The sequence below is a fragment of the Microcaecilia unicolor genome, chromosome 7, assembly GCF_901765095.1.
Source record: "Microcaecilia unicolor chromosome 7, aMicUni1.1, whole genome shotgun sequence".
Taxonomy (NCBI): Eukaryota; Metazoa; Chordata; class Amphibia; order Gymnophiona; family Siphonopidae; genus Microcaecilia; species Microcaecilia unicolor.
The window spans coordinates 84,351,450-84,368,734 of NC_044037.1; the positions used below are offsets into that span (position 1 = coordinate 84,351,450).

At 44.2% G+C, this 17,285-nt stretch overlaps 1 protein-coding gene across 1 annotated transcript in view; it reads left to right on the forward strand.

The window, feature by feature from the left end:
* Positions 1–17,053, forward strand: part of LOC115474614 (regulator of cell cycle RGCC-like) — a 32,492-nt gene extending 15,439 nt beyond the window's left edge. Inside the window, exons 3-5 of the mRNA XM_030210159.1 lie at positions 5,048–5,128; positions 7,322–7,384; positions 16,811–17,053. Of these exons, the coding sequence (XP_030066019.1) occupies positions 5,048–5,128; positions 7,322–7,384; positions 16,811–16,818 (152 nt within the window). The 3' untranslated portion in view covers positions 16,819–17,053. The remainder of the gene's footprint in view (positions 1–5,047; positions 5,129–7,321; positions 7,385–16,810) is intronic.
* The last annotated feature ends 232 nt before the right edge of the window (positions 17,054–17,285 follow it).

Sequence of the window (17,285 nt, forward strand, 5' to 3'; positions counted from 1 at the left end):
GAGAAGCCTGCAATGTCTTTCACACTGAATTTCTGTGTGATCTTGGGCAAGTCACTTTGTCCCCTAGTGCCTCTGGGACCCTTTTGAGAAGGTGTCTATCATCATCTGATTTTGCAATGTCAACAGATTGAAGATAATATTTGTAGAAGCCTCTTCATAAGTGTAAGTTAAAGGATCTCTGCTGTGTCTCCCTTCAGTTATGTGGTTTCATCAGTCAATCAGTTTCAAACTTCCCCTGACTTTCCTTGAAAGCTCATGGTGAGGTAAACCATAAACTACAATATGAAATCATCAGGGTAGGTGGCAGAAGTGGGAGGGACTTTGATTTCTACTCCTTGTAGAATAGATAGCGTTCTTTGGGTCACCCATCATAGCTGGGAGAAAGTTTTGCACCCCATGACAGGAATAAACCTCATAAGACAGAGTACATTGGGTATGATCTCAGTCCCACAAATATACTGCTACTGATATGCTTAATACTTTCATCATTCCAAAGAATGTTTCCTTCTGGAGTTCATAGGGTGTAATGTGTACTGGTAACTAGGGCAGCAGTTCAATTAAAATTTTTAATCTCAATTAATTGTGTGATTAAAGGCAGGGCATAACTACCAGTCCATTGGGGAGGGGGGGGGGAGGGCACGCATTTCCTCTCCCTCCCCTCCACACATTAGATATCATACCTTTGCTGGTGGGAATGCCGAAGCCCTGCCAAAGTGGCCACCTTCCTCCTTGTGCTGCCTCAGGAGCAAGGAAGTCAGCGGGGTACCTCCAGCCACTGATGCCGGCACTCCCCAAGCATGCTCAGTTCATGGATGAACTGAGCATGCTTGGAGAGTGCAAGTATTGGTGGCTGGAGGCATCCCACCAAGTTTCTCCCATGGCCCCTTGTGCCTTCTCCCATTCTCTTTCTCATGTGCCCCGCTGTGCCTTCACCCATTCTCTCTCGGTCTCTCTCTCAAATGTGCCATTCCTCCCCTCCCCCCTCTCTTGTGGTTCTCTCTCGATGCTCTCCCCCGCCTGCCCTCCCGCATGGTTGGTCCAGCATCTCTCTCTCCTCTCCCGGACCACTGGCGGCTCTCTCTCCCCTCCTGGTTTACATTTTTTTGTGTGTGTTTTCAGTAAGTCTTCTCCCTGCAGTGGCAGCTGTACTGAAACGATGCCTCAGCCTGCATTGCACCTTCCTTCTAACCTGTCCTGCCCAATTTCTGAAAACAGGAAGCTGTGTCAGAAGGGGGCAGGACAAGTTAGATGGAAAGGCGTGATGCAGGCCAGTGGTCCGGGAGGGGAGGGAGAGATTCTGGACCGACCATGCATGCATGTATGCAGGAGGGAGGAACGGCAGTTAATTATGAATCACAATTAAATTTTAAAATTGCGATTAATAATTAACTTGTTAATCGCGATTAACATGCAGCCTTACTGGCAACATATCAAGATGCACTTGAAAGTTCTTTTCTAGCAGGCTGCAGTCATCAAATACAACTGCGACTATTTCTGCCACATTGTCTTTGTCTCTGGATATCTTGAAAGCCTGAATGGCTGAGGTTCCCTCATGACAGGTTTGGGAATCACTGGATTAGGGGGTTCATGCAAATACTGAAATCCTTGTGCCAATCAGCTTTATGCAGAGTCAGAACAAGCAATGCTAGGGCTGTGTATGACTCATAGCTGGCCACAGCTGATATTTTACATAGAAGAGTACTCATTCTTTCCTGCTTGGAAGAGGTTCCTCCTTTGGCTCCCTTACTCTGCAGAAGACAAGGCATCTGATGATACTGAAAACTGGATTTTTCATTAGAGTGCGGTGTTCTTGAAATAACTTTCACTGGTCAGCAAATTCCAACATGGGTATGTGTGCTGATAAATGACTTTTTCCAGCTGCAGCCAGTGGTTATAAATTGCCTCAACTTACTTCCTCCTAAAGCAATTTAGGATACTGAATCTGGTTCTTGCCTTGTTAACACTGTATAATTGGAACTGTTTGGCAGAGGCTTAGCCATTCACTACGGCTTTGCCTTCTGTATGTTGCTTAACAAGATGTTCCTTTCATGTCAGTGATCAAGATTTATTAATTTCATTTCTCACTTGCTGTCAAACACTGTAGGTAAGTTGCAATATAACTTAATAATTATGTCCAAATTAATAAAGCAAAGACAATATAGCATCGTTACAATAGCAATTTGCATAATTAACTATATGTCATATAATAATCAAAGATGAGACCTGCAATTAATTTTCTGCCTTGTGGCCAAGGATGCTTTGTACGTGCTCAGGTTACTGCACTGACTGAGCCCAGGATGTGTTCTTTCTGTCCTCAGCCAGCTGACTTTATTATGTTTATGTTTATTTAGGGGCTTGCTGTACCACTCCCTCTTGAATAAAACAAATCAAAATGACACAATGAAAAAATTAGAATGGCTCAGAGGACAAAGGGCGAAAAGGGGACAGGGCATCACAGCAGCAGTTATCACCCATCTGGATCAGATCAGACCACTCCAAGTCAATCACCTGGAAAATGCTACAGAAAACAAATATGTCTTCAATCCCTTCTTGAATCTTTTGAAATTTGGTTTCAGCCTGGGTAGAACATTCCAAAAGAAAAGGCTGCCTGCTTAGTGGAGTCTAGCTTAAGGCTGCCAACTGGATCTAGATTCGCAGGACAGGGTTGATCCATTCCTGGGTTTACCCCAGTGCATGCTGGGACTTTTCTTAGGGACTGCAATGGGGAAATCAGAACTACAACTCCCTGCATGCAATGGGGTAAACCCAGGACTGGAAAAACCCTGTCCTGCGAATCTGGTTGACAGCCTTAGTCTAGCTTGGTATTGATTAGGTGTAGCCTGGTAGCTGTTGGCTGTCTTGAGATGGGGCTCTTTGGGGTTCTTTCCATGAAGGGGTAGAGCAGAAGCTCCAGGGTCCTACCAGTGGACACATTGTACTTGCCACTTTCCATGCAAATCAAAACACTAACAGTGAAGTATTTTCACAAGGAATGCTTCACGCAACAAACAGTTCAGGATAGTAATTTGACAAATGATACCTAGTAACATAGAAACATAGTAGATGACGGCAGAAAAAGACCTGCACGGTCCATCCAGTCTGCCCAACAAGATAACTCATATGTGCTACTTTTTGTGTATACCCTACTTTGATTTGTACCTGTGTTCTTCAGGGCACAGACCGTATAAGTCTGCCCAGCACTATCCCCGCCTCCCAACCACCAGCCCCGCCTCCCAACCACAATGGTGGTAGCAGCATCCAAGTGAGTATGAGCTGGTGTTACTCTCAATTTAATTACTAAATGGAAACATCAACTGCTATTAGTCCAGGGTGTTCTCAATTCAATCCTTGGGATGCACCCAGCCAGTTGGGTTTTCAGGATAGCCATAATGAATATACATGAGACAGATGCACTATCTCATGCATATTCATTGTGGATATCCTGAAAACCCAGCTGACCGAGTGTGTCTCAAGGACTGAATTGAGAACCTCTGGACTAGCAAGAATTAATGTTTCATTTAGTGATTAAATTGATAGTACCACCTGCTCATACTCATTTGGATTCTACTACCACAGTGTTAGTCTATCACTAGGTATATTAACTTAATCCAGTTCTTTTTAACACTTAACATAGGTTCTTCCAAAGGTGAATTACCTTATTCTCAGATGTACTACTTCGCTATAAGTAGTACATCTGAGAATAGAAGTAACGCAGTTCAAGAATAGAGGGAGTTTTAACATATAAAGTCCAGTTCCTTCACGAGACAACCTGATTTAGTTCTCCATGCTCCAAGTCTCACCAGGCAACACCTGGAAAACATTCCTTATGCCTCTCTTGCCTAGATGTCAACCCCTTGTCCCTCTAAAGCAGTGGTTCTCAAACCTGTCCTGGGGGACCACCAGCCAGTTCGGTTTTCAGGATATCCCTAATAAATATGCACGAGACAGATTTGCATGCCTGTCGCCTCCATTATATGCAAATCCCTCTCATACATATTCACTGGGGATATCCTGAAAACCTAACTGGCTGGTGACCCCCCAGGACAGGTTGGAAAACAACTGCTCTAGAACAGAGATTCTCAACCCAGTCCTCAGGACATACTCAGCCAGTTGGGTTTTCATGATATGCAAAATGAATATGCATGAGACAGAGTAGCATGCACATCTATCTCATACATACTCATTGTAGTTATCCTGAATACCTGACTGGCTTGGTTTGTCCTGAGCACTCAGCTGAGAACCTCTATTATAGAGATCTTCAATACTGGCAATACACTCTGGAACAGGCATGAGTAGGGTAATAGACCATATCATCTCTAATTGAGAGCAAGATTTATAAGTAATTTCTAGTACAAGCAAAATTGCAGATTCCACAGACATCCTTAAATTTTGTTCTGTATGTGCCATACTTGAGTGGTAACTAATGAAAAGGACAGAGACAAGCAGGCAAACCAGACTGCAGACTACCTTAGGAACTCCTAAGGGATTATTCCTGTGCATAACAGAGGCCAGACAGCTCAGGCCAAGCTACCAAATTTTGTATTGCATGTCTGAGGTTACTATTAACCCCAGTCATAGGTGCACAAAATCCTAAAGGGTCACAGCTCAGTTGAGTTTTCAGGATTTTGACAATGAATATGCATGATATTTATTTATTTGCTTGCATTGTATGAAATAGATCTCATCGTATTCATTTTGGAAATCCTAAAAGCTTGACTGGGGTGCACCCCTGACCTACCGAATAACAGAGACCTCATGATTCTGCTGACTAGACTAATCCCTACCTCTCCCACCTTCAGTTCTGCTTCCCTCATAATTATAAGGATGCCACATTTTGATATTTTAACAAACTGGTACCCACATTACTCAATATACAAGGTTACTTTAAGGGCACTGGTGGAAGAGCAATGGATGACAACAGCTGGGTAATGTCATTGTTGGGTATCTTTTACCAAGAGCTCTTTGAAAATGGCTGAATTCTGAGTTTACTTGGGTAGGACAAAGATATTTATTATGATTCTCAGACTTTGGTGCATTCTGCCCACAGGTGCCAGCACATCTCCTGGAAGCAGCTTAAACACCAGTGAGGAGAACCTCAACACATCAGTTACATTCTCCATTCCCAGAGGTGAGTCAGCGTCACTGGCCATTTCAATAACCACTAACAGCAGATGCCTAAGTCCCCAGCCTACACACCATGCAGGCCAACCACTGCTGTATAATCAGTGGTGTTCTGGAGTCGGCTTGTACCGGCTTGTGAGAGCCGTTTGTTAAGTTGTTAAAGCAAGCCCCCTTATGGCTACTTTAACAACCGGCTCCCAAAATTTGGGCTCGGGCCCTCTTCTGAACTCCCTTTTACTTTGCTGGAGGAGATGTTGAGCCCCATCAGCCAAATAAATAAACTGCCACAGCACCCTGCTGCTCAGAGCCAGAAACAAGCAGCGGGGAGTGGCGGTAAGGGCTCCCTCGGTAACCCGGAAGTAGATTACTGCCGGGTTAGCACCATGCAATTAAATTAAAAAATGTTTTCTGGTATGCCAGAAATGGCGCATGCTCAAGCCAGAACTACCGCCAGCGGCCGCATTGGGCTAGCGGTAGTTCCGGGATAGCATGCGGTAAGCCCGCATTGGGCTTACTGACGCTTTGTAAAAGGACACCTAAGCCTTTAATCTTCTCCTGACAGAATGCACTTAGGGGCCATTTCACTAAGCTGCATTAGGTGCTAACTTAACACCAGTGCAGGATAGAATAAAGCATTCTATGTTAATTTTGCAGTGTGCGCATGCTAAGCGCGTGATATTTTTTTATTTTTTAGGAGGGAACATGTTGAGCAGAGAATGGGTGTGGATGCTGTAATCAGCTAGCATGCTGACATTATCGCTGTGTTAACTTTTTAGCATGTCTATAACACAGGAGCCTTTAGCATCTCCTAATTTTGAGGCAGTTAGTGCTCCTGCGCTGGGGCATAGCCAGACCTTGCGGTGAGAGGGGGCTAGAACCCGAGCCTGAGGTAGGGGGCACATTTTGGTCTGCCGCCCTGCCGCCTCCCCCCCCCCCCCCCCCCCCCGCTGCCTTGATGCTTCCTACCCCACTGCTGCAGCAAATACCTTGGCTGGCGGGAGTCCCCAATTCCCGCCAGCTGAAGCCTTCTCCAGCACCGGTCTCCAGCACCGTCGCTTTGCCTGCCCTGCTTTCTCTTCCTCCTCATGTCCTGCATGCTTCTTTAAGTGAAACTGAGCATGCTCAATTTCACTAAAAGAAGTGTGCAGGATGTGAGAGGGAAGAGAGAGCAGGGCAGGCAATGCGGCAGCACTGGAGACCGGCGCTGAACAAGTCTTCAGCTGGTGGGGATTGAGGACCCCTGCCAACAAAACCAGGGGCCCAGAGGAAATTTGGGAGGGGCCAGGCCCCTGTGGCCCTATGTAACTACGCCACTGCTCCTGCATTAATTTGTTTAAGTGGCTGCATACTAATGCTAACAGTGCATGGTCAGAAATGCAACAAATAGAAAAAAGCTCTTTTGAAGACTGCACAGCTTTGTAAAAGGGCCTCTAGGTTTGTTGCAGTCTTTTCATTTTCTCAAATGGTTTGGAAGATTTTCTCTCCTTCTGTTGCCATGATACCCAAGATAGAGATTCATATCCTAAATCTTAGAAAAGATTCATATTAACCAAATGATTATAATGGATCTTACGGTGAGAATTAGCAGCATGAATGGGTACAGCAGTAGCCTTGCGGTGATAGGGGAGAACATAATAAAAAGAACCAAAGGTGCCATCTGACTGAGCCCCTGACAGGTTGACCCAGTTTTGGTGTTGTTCTTTGAAAGACGAAACAAAAAAGTGAGGTAGAACCAAGGAGGATATCAAACAGTCTTTACTGGTAACAGCTGAAAGATGACCCTCTTCTGTGCTGTCTTCATAAGTGAAGACTGGAGGTTCTTGTAGCAATCTCTGTAAACGTTCTTCGCTAATACTGAGGACGTTATCCCACTGTTCAAAAGCCATAGGGGACCTCCCTCCAACAAACAAAGCAAGACAAGCAAAAAGGAGGAGCAAACCTCATGAAACCATAATTCATTCCAATTATTCTAAGAAAAGCTGGACTATAAATCTACAAATACCACAGGATAAAATTTAGCCCACCAGTGTTAATCTGAGTTAGGTGGAAGACCCTGAGACATAGGGTGCTCATCTCTCTCAAAAAACTTAGTGTCTGTTCTCTGTTCTTATACTATTGAGAAAGGCAAAAGAAGGAAAAACCAGGTCTACGTGGACTTGCACATACCATGTTTGTGACTTTTCTCTCTTGTTCTTTAAAGCAAAACTTGGTGACACACAAGAGCTGGAAAATTTCATCATGGATCTGGATAAAGTACTAGAAGGTAAGTGCGAGATCTCTTGACTGATGTGATATTTGAAAATCAGAAACTTGGGTCCCAATACACAGTGGTTGCCATACAGTTCTGGCAGATTTTCATTTGGTCTACTTTACTTGAATGAAAGCCTCTGCTGTCCTTGCTGGGATGATGCTGTCAACCAGGGCTACTGAGGGGGGGGGGCAAGATTCCCCTGGGCCCGGCCTCCAAGGGGGGCCTGGCGCTGGGGTCTATCTCTCTCCTGCTCCTGTTGGGACCCAGGTGATTGCGTCCTGATAGGAGCAGGAGAGAGAAAACTCCGGCGCTGGGCCCCCCTTAGAGGCTGGGGAGGAGCAGACACAGGGCTTTGGGGCCTCTGGTTTGGCTGCTGGGGGTCCCCAAGACCCGCCAGCAGAAGACTTCCTCCAGCAATGCAGGGCAGGCAATGTGGTGGAGAACAGTGCTGGAGGAAGGCTTCTGCTTGTCAGGGCTACCGAGAGCCAGAGCCGGGCCCGGGACAAGGCCGCCCCCGGGCCCCACCCCACCCGAGGTCATCGTCGTCACTGCCGGGCCCCCCCCCACCCGAGGTCGCCGGGCCCCCCCCTCCACCCGCTACCGGGCCCTGAATTAACCTTAAACGCCTCCTTCCTTTCCTTTCACCACCTTCGCGGCAAGCAACAGCAGGGCAGACCTCTCCTTCCTTCCGTGCTCCGCCCTCGCGGACGTTACATCAGGCGAGGGTGGGACACGGAAGGAAGGAGTGGCCTGCCCTGCTGCTGCTTGCCGCGAAGGTGGTGAAAGGAAAGGAAGGAGGCGTTTAAGATTAGTTAGTTCGGGAGCGATGGCGGGCGGGCCTGACTGCGGTGGCGCCGGGCCCCCTCCGGAGGCCCGGGCCTGGGGACTTTTGTCCCCCCTGTCCCCCCCTCTCGGCGGCCCTGCTGCTTGCGGGGTTTGGGGACCCCTACCAGCCAAGGTATGTGGAGTTGCAGCAGGGAGGTGGGGCAAAATGTGCCCCTCCCACTTTGGGCTCCGGGCCCTCCAATTTTTGTGGTAGGGTTATATGGTGGTACTGGTGGGGGGGGGGGGGGTGGCAGCAGTGGCCCTACCCCGGGCCTATCTCATTCAATTAAGTTACTTATGTTGTTATAGAAAGTTTGGCGCAGATCTCTAGGCATGAAATATAGAATCTGGTTGTAAGTGACCAAGGTCATACCAGAAAGTACCCTGGTAGCCAGAAAGGATGCAAATGGGAAGGTTCCCAAAAAACATATTTCACTGCTTGATGTCTCACAATATATTTACATGGAAACTGTAGATGAAATGAAGTAGTATTAGTAGTAGTAGTTTTATGTACATCTGCCATAGCTAGTGATTTATCAGATGGACTTGAAAGAATGTTTAGCAAGAAAATAATATATTCATCATGAGCTGAAAATAGATATTTAGAGCTTGCAGAGAAAAGAAACCACCACAGATACCACAATCCACGCCTGCACTGTACCCAAAAGCGTATTTATTCACCCAAATATATATACACTGTTATATTCTTTTGTGGATGCACTCAGAGACAGAGCATTCATTTGCACTTCGGCCTGGGATAAGTCCAGGTTGGATCGCTCCCAAGGCCTTGCAGAAAAGAGGAAAGAGAAATGGATTACATTCTTGTCTTTTACTAATACCACAGCAAGTTTTAGGGGTGGAGTTATCAATATGGATTACTGTTATGATGTATTATTTTACTGTTAACCCCCAACAGGTCTCACTGCATAAAATGGGGCCTGTGCTAAAATTGCACAAGTTAGTGGTAAAATGATACATCCTAATGGTAGACCACATTGATAACTGTACCTTTAATGCTCTTCCCCTATTTATAAGCACGAATCAACATTTCCTCTTGTAAAAGCCACTTTTAATACGCTAGTGGTTCTTTTCTCAACTGATGCTAATCTTTGGCCTACTCTGATAAGAATTTTTTTTTTTTTACAGTTTGTATACCTTTTTATTCCCACCTCAGCCTGCTTTTCCCTTCATTCATAACTTCATTCTTCATCTTTCTTACACATTCATTCTGTCATACCCCACACAGCGAACAAATTCCAAGAAACCAGCTAAACTTACTTTGATGCTCTTACTCCTTGTTTGGGCTGGTTTCTTGGAATTTGTTCGCTTCCACCCTTGTGTGTTGACCTTTGGTGTTTTTGTGGAAGGCATGGACCCCCTTGATTTCCCATACCCCACACAGCCACATGTTCACTACATACCCTTTGTAAAAGTATGCCTGTCCTTTTTATTAAGACCTCGACCATAGCATGATGTCTCTGCAGGTATGGTAGTATTGCACAAACAATCTATCTGATCCCAGAATACCCCATGGATTCTATATAGGTCACCAAAATCTGGGCGTGGATCCGAGATCTATGCGCAAACTGATTAGTTAATGAGCTGTTAACAATCAATCATTGGTGTTAATGGGAAGTCATTTGGGGGGGGGGGGTCTTTTACGTAGGCATGCTGGCAATTTTGAGTTGCGTTCTAATTGGATTTGAGCACTTGGTATTATGGAATAGCATGCAGGAAGATGTGCGCGCAAATTCCATTTATTGCCAATTAAGTACAATAATTGCAAGTTAAAGGCTCATTAGCTAATTAATTTATGCGTGCATCTTCAATCTGTGTGCAAATTTCAGTGCACATTCTTGGCACCATATATATATCTTCTGGGGTATTTTGTCTGCCATATATAACACTAAAACACAAACTCTCTTGACTGCTTGCATGTGTTGTAATTCAGTTTGCAATATGCCCTTTCTCTGTAACTGTGGAAAGTTGAGCATAACTTTTTTTGTGGGAGAGAGATGAGCATCCCTTTCTCTGTTCCCTTAGTCACTCTGTGCTAGGTTGCTCTTCTTGGTGCATTCTGAGCTGTCAAGGTTTGCTGTCCTCGCAAAGATAGAGTGAATACTGAGGTTTCACATTAGTAAAAAGTAGGCATGAGTTATTTGTTACGAGGTTGTTCTTCTCTGATGTATGCTACTGTTCTTACAGCAGTGAGGACAAGCAATGTAGAAAGTAGATTAGACATGTTCTTTTCAATTTTTGATTTCTGTTTGCATGTAAACGTTCCCTAATTTGTTATAGTATTTTTTATGTGATAAACTCCATTTTACCAGGAACAAATTGAACATTGATCCCTTAGGGGTGTGATGTACACTTAAATTATAGGCTTATTTGCTTCACAAGGCTAGTGTTTAGACATGCAGAGGACCAGGGCAGAAACTAAGGACTTCTTTACTACCCCCCCTGAGATTTTGCATCCACCCTCTCTCTCTTTCACCACCTCACCTGGATTCTATTCATATTCATTCTCTCTCTCTCTCTCTCTTTCTGTCTCTCTCTCATCCTGCTTTGCCCTTCAAAGCCTAAAGCCCTGTGCTTTATCAGAACAAGGCAGCTGACAGCATCTCAGATCTCTGGCTATAGCATCACAAACAGGAAACCCCATTTCAGGCATCTTCCTGCAACCATTTCCCCTTGCCAACATATAAGCGTGACAGATCAACCTAAAGGGAAATAAAATTTGCTGTAGTATGTTTGCTAAGCAGCTGTCTTAGCTTTTGAGAAATAAGAGAGCAAAGCAAAAGAATATGCTTCCCTTTTTATTATTGATAATAGGGAATCAGCACTTTAGAATAGCACTTGTGCATATTAAAAAAAAACAAACAAACAAGGAGAGTTTTCTTTTCTGGTACTGGAATTTTCACATGATTATAACACAACAACATAGTAGATGATGGCAGATAAAGACCTGCATGATCCATCCAGTCCACCCAATAAGATAAACTCATGGCCTACTTGATCTTGATCTGTCCTTGCCATTATCTAGGCACCGATCATATAATCTATCTGCCTAGCACTGGTCTTATTTCTCAATTGCTGGAGTTGCTGTTGAAGCCCAGTCTAGCCCATTCGGATCTGTATAGCTGTAGTCAGGGCATAGACCCTACAAGTTTGCTGAGCATTGGCCTTGTTCCCCAACTACTTGAGTTGTCATCGAAGTCCCATGCCAACCCATCCTGATCTGTCTAGTCATACTTGGGGCACAGACCATAGAAGTCTGGCCTTATTTCCCAATTACTGGAGTTGCCGTGTGAGCATCACTAAGAGGTCCTTTTATTAAGCCGTGGTAAAAAGTGGCCTGCGGTAGTGTGGGCGTGTGCATGGCTGGGAAAAAAGGTATTTTTCAATGGGGCAGTAAATAGCTGTGCGCTAAAATTAAAGGTAGCTTGTGGTTATTTACTGCCTCAGTCCTTACTGTTAGCTGTTGACCTAGCAGTAAGGGCTCACGCGCTACTCACGCGGTTATCATGCAGCACTCTCATGAGTGCATGCTGCCGTTTACCACCATGAATGCCCCCACAGTAGAAAATAGAAAATTATATTCTATTGCGTTAACCAGCATGCGCCAACTTCAGTAGTGCCGATTTGGCATGCGCTACCCATTTATTCGCCCTACTGCTGTTTAATAAAAGGACCCCTAAGTTTGTTTTGCTTCCATTCTCTTATGATTGTTATGTGAATTATGATGATGTGAATTTCTCTGTCATAACTACTAGGGACGAGCTGTCATTTGAAACAAGTATCATCCACCGATAATAGCATGCACTCTTTCCTGGTAGTGTACACCATTAGCAGGCTTATTTTCGAAAGATAAGGACGTCCATCTTTCGACACAAATCGGGAGATGGGCGTCCTTCTCCCAGGGTCGCCCAAATCGGCATAATCGAAAGCCGATTTTGGGCGCCCTCAACTGCTTTCTGTCGCGGGGACGACCAAAGTTCCCGGGGGCGTGTCGGAAGCATAGCAAAGGCAGGACTGGGGCGTGCTTAACACATGTGCGTCCTCGGCCAATAATGGAAAAAAGAAGGGCATCCCCAACGAACACTTGGCCGACTTTACTTGGTCCATTTTTTCTTGCGACCAAGCCTCAAAAAGGTGCCCAAACTGACCAGATGACCACCGGAGGGCATCGGGGATGACCTCCCCTTATTCCCCCAGTGGTCACTAACTCCCTCCCACCCTAAAAAAAATTAAAAAATATTTTTTGCCAGCCTCTATGCTAGCCTCAAATGTCATACTCAGCTCCCTGACAGCAGTATGCAGGTCCATGGAGCAGTTTTAGTGGGTACTGCAGTGCACTTCAGGTAGGCGGACCCGGGCCCATCCCCCCCCCTACCTGTTACACTTGTGGTGGTAAATGGGAGCCCTCCAAAACCCACACAAAATCCACTGTACCCATATGTAGGTGCCCCCTTCACCCCTTAGGGCTATGGTAGTGGTGTACAGTTATGGGGAGTGGGTTTTGGGTTTTTTGGGGGGGATCAGCACCCAAGGTAAGGGAGCTATGCACCTGGGAGCAATTTGTGAAGTCCACTGCAGTGCCCCCTAGGGTGCCCGGTTGGTGTCCTGGCACGTGAGGGGGACCAGTACACTACGAATGCTGCCTCCTCCCACGACCAAATGGCTTGGATTTGGTTGTTTCTGAGATGAGCATCCTCGGTTTCCATTATGGCCGAAAACTGGGGATGACCATCTCTAAGGTCGACCTAAATGTTGAGATTTGGGCGTCCCTGACCGTATTATCAAAATGAAAGATGGACACCCATCTTGTTTCGATAATATGGGTTTCCCTGCCCCTTCGCCGGGACGTCCTGCGAGGATGCCCTCAGGAAAACTTCGGTGCCCCGTTCGATTATGCCCCTCTATGTGTACATAGGACTAGCTTCAGTAAATGGCACTCAAAAATCAGTGCCGAAAAAAAAGACGGTGCTCATTGCTATTCTATAATGAGCACTCAAAGATTTTGGTGCTCAAATTTGGGCAGCAGGACTTTTGCCTGCTGAAACCAGGTGTAATTCTTGGCGCTCAATTTTGGTGCACATCCCTGATATGCTATAATACTGCTCACAACTTCTGGGAATTCCCCTAACCTGGATTGCATACTATGGGATTTAGGCAAACATTGTTCTAGAATAGCGCCTAGCAAGATATGTACGCAAATCCAAATTGGTGAAAATTAGTGCCAATTAGCACCCAATTATTTGCACTAATGGGCTTGTTAGCCAATTTAGTTGGGCACATCTTGGAACGGTGCCCAAATATCGGCACCCAAGTTTGGGCGCTATATATAGAATTCAGGGAATATTGTATACTTTTCTTAAACAGTACACACTATTTATTTATTTATTTTAAAAACTTATATGCCACCTATAACTAGATGGTTTCCATAAAAAAAACATTCATAATCAACCACAAATAAAGAAAAAAACATTACTCAGCATCAAACAGCAGACTCATGTATAATTACCAATATGCAGAAACACACAGTTTTGTTTTGAAAAGTTTTTTTAACTGCTTAAGGTCAGAGCATCGCATATAGTTAATTCCACAAGGAAATTCCAGCTGACACAAAAGTCGAAGCTCTTGTATCAGCAAGTCACAATTGCATTACTGCATCAACAGAAATACGCACAGTAGATTCTGATCTTAACATACGTCTGGGATGGTACACCTGCAGTGCTTGCTTCAGATAAAACGGAGCAGAAGCAAACAACGCCTAATGAACAATTGTCAGCACCTTAAAATGAATCCTTTCTGCAACTGGAAGCCAGTATAGTTGCTTAAGAGCAGGTGTCACATAGATAATCCCACAATTGTTCTCAGAGTAGCATTCTGCACTATGTGCAGTGCCTTAACTCCTGAAGCAGCCATACCAATGTACAAGGCATTGCAATAGTCCAGTCACATCAAAATCATACTTTGAACCACACAACGGTAATCATAGAAGGTAAGCATAGATTTTAATCTAAAAATCATATGTAATTGTCTAGAGGCTGTCTGAACAACATTAGCAACCTGGGATTTCATCGTAAGCCTATGATCCAGCATCACCCCCAACAATTTCATCTCTTTCTTAACCAAAACATTTATTTGTCATCCCAAGCAAACTGTCTCAGGCCACTCTTTCAGTTCTTCCTGTCCCATAATCATTACCTCTGTTTTCTCTATATTTAAAACGAAACCATTCTCTTCCATCCACTGTTTCACTCCTACCATATATCTACTCAACTGCAAATTTAAACTTTCTCCCCACTTCCGTATCGGGAAAAAAAATTGCACATCATCTGTATACACTTGCACATAATGTACACTCTTTCCTGACCGTGCAAGCGTGCACGCACACTTAAAATTGTAAAGATGTTTATCAAGTCTAATAAATCATGACCATAACCAATGTTTCCTCTAAGGAGTGGCCTGGTGTGTGCAAATTTTCTTTCATGTGAGCAGCAAGTTTGAGTGTCAGTAATAGCAATAGCCCAAAAACGTAAGAAAAAGACAGGTTCCAAAGCACACCAATCGAGCAGAGCAAAGCAAAAAGCACAGAGAGATCTTCAGGAGTAGGACAATGGGAAAACACCCAATTCTTTATTAGAAGAACCTGACATGGGCCATGTTTCGGCGACTGTTCGCCTGCATCAGGGGTCACATAAGTTTGAAGAGTTCTCTTAAAGTGGTAGCAAACTTTCCACTAACAGGGTTTCAAGGGTTTGGTTGTGAAAAAATGACGCGCTGCAAATACAATCCTGGTGGTAAAATATATGCTTTCAATGCATATAAGTGGGATGAATACCTAAGTTCGATGAACATTGGAAACGCTGTCAAAAAACTGCCAAAGGAGAAAAACCAAAAAGATTCCAGAACTATTAGCCTTAAGTATTAAATTTAGCATTCTCTGTCTCTTTCTTGAAGATTGGTCTCCTATAATAGTAATAAGAAAGGGCCACAGCAAAAAGAGTAAAGCTTCTACTGCTTAGCAAGTAGGACTATACACTATTAGTCAACTGATTGAACTCCTTAGCCATCTGGGACATGTCTACACTGGATAGGAAATACAGCTCTCTGAATCCTTCTCTGTTAGCCAGATAGAGGGCAGTTCAATAACCGGGTGCCCCCATTTAGGTGTCCTGAAGGTACATGGTGGAAGTCTATTCTATAAATAAACCTAGACACCAGGTTCTGAATACTAGTACAACCTGGTATTGAAGTGCAAAACACTTTTGCTAGGTGTAGAGCTGGTGTAAATTTGAGTGCCTATGAGCAGCAGGAATACATGTAACTTACAGTATTCTATAAACTAGGCACATTAGTGGGAACTCCACCCATCCTGCCCCTCTTGCAAATATGTACTATTGGGGGTCTTTTACTAAGCCGCAGTAGCGTTTTTAGCTCGTGGTAGAAATCAACTGGTGGTAAACATCGAGGCGCTTATTATATTCCTATGGACGTCTTGGCATTTACTGCCAGCTGATTTCTACCACAAGTTTAAAACGCTACTGCGGCTTAGTATACGACCCCCTATGGAAGTTAAGCGAGTATTTGCAGAATAGTACTTAGGTGGTATACTGACATATTCACAATTGAGCATGTCTATAGGTATGTATGTGCTAGTTTCTAATTCTAAAGAGAATCCACGTATGTGGAGAACTCAGTAGATCCCACGGAGCAGACAATAAAAACAAAAGGAAGTGGGAATATAAACCAGGCTTATCCAAAGAAATGGAACCAGACAAAACCATATAAATATTCAAACAAAAAATATTTATTAATATTTACTTAAAAAAGAACTCATTTTAAAGAAATATTAATGAGCTCTTTTTTAAGTAAATATTAATAAATATTGTTTGTTTGAATATTTATATGGTTTTGTCTGGTTCCAGTTCTTTGGATAAGCCTGGTTTATATTCCCACTTCCTTTTGTTTTTAGTTTCTAATTCTAAGCATTTATATGCGTAACTGACACAGGCTATAGAATTCTCCATGGTTTGTTAGAGGGGCAGGGGTGATATGTGAATGACTTGAGTGCTGACAGTTCAACCAAGAAAGGGAGCTAATCAAGTGTGAAAATTTGGTTCCCTCTGTAGAGCAGGGGTTCTCAGGACATACCCAGCCATAAGGATATCTATTTATTTAGACTCTGCTCCCCCCCTTTTTCAGTAGTAGCTCAAGGTGGGTTTCATTCAGGCATACTGGGTATTTCTCTGTCCCTGGAGGGCTCATAATCTAAGTTTGTACCTGAGACAATGGAGGGTTACGTGACTTGCAAAAGGAGCAGCACTGGGATTTGAACCAGGCAGGTCTGGATGGCAAGACTGTTGCTCTAACCACTAGGCTGCTGCTTCCCTCAGTCTAAAATGAATATGCATAAGAATAGACTGGCATGCACTGCCTCCTTTATATGCTAATCTATTTCATGCATGTTCATTGTGGATATCCTTAAAACCCAACTGGCTGGGTGTGCCCCGAGGACTGGGTTGAAAACCACTGAGCCCTGCAGTTCTCAGCCTATATAATAAGTAAGTTTTGGTTTAAATAAGTATATATTTCTTCTTTTTGCAGAAATGTGACACAGGAATACCAGCACCAAGGAATTCTCTGGACTGTGGTTTTCTGTTGCACCTACTCAGCACTTTTTTCTCTTCCTCCCTTTTGGATGTTGATAATTAAAGTTAAAAAGCTTTCCTGCCAGAAGGTTGGTCCCATGAACTCCCAGTGCCAAATCTTTTGCTAGATGTCAGCAGTCTCTGAATAGTTTCTTATCTGGACTACAGACGAGAAGCAGAAAAAAATGACACCAGGGACAATAAATCTTGGAGGGATTTTATGCTACCTGGAATTTTTCTGGACTTTGCCTGGGTAGCGATAACACTGAGCTCTTAATCGTGATCATGATGGGGAGAGATAGTTGAAAAACTTGCAGATTTAGGGCTTCCATGGCTTTTATCATGTGGGCAAGGGTGATGGACCACCTTTATGATTCTGAAAGAGGGCAGGGTGCCAAACAAATCAGCCTTCACCTCGGGGCCCGAGCTTC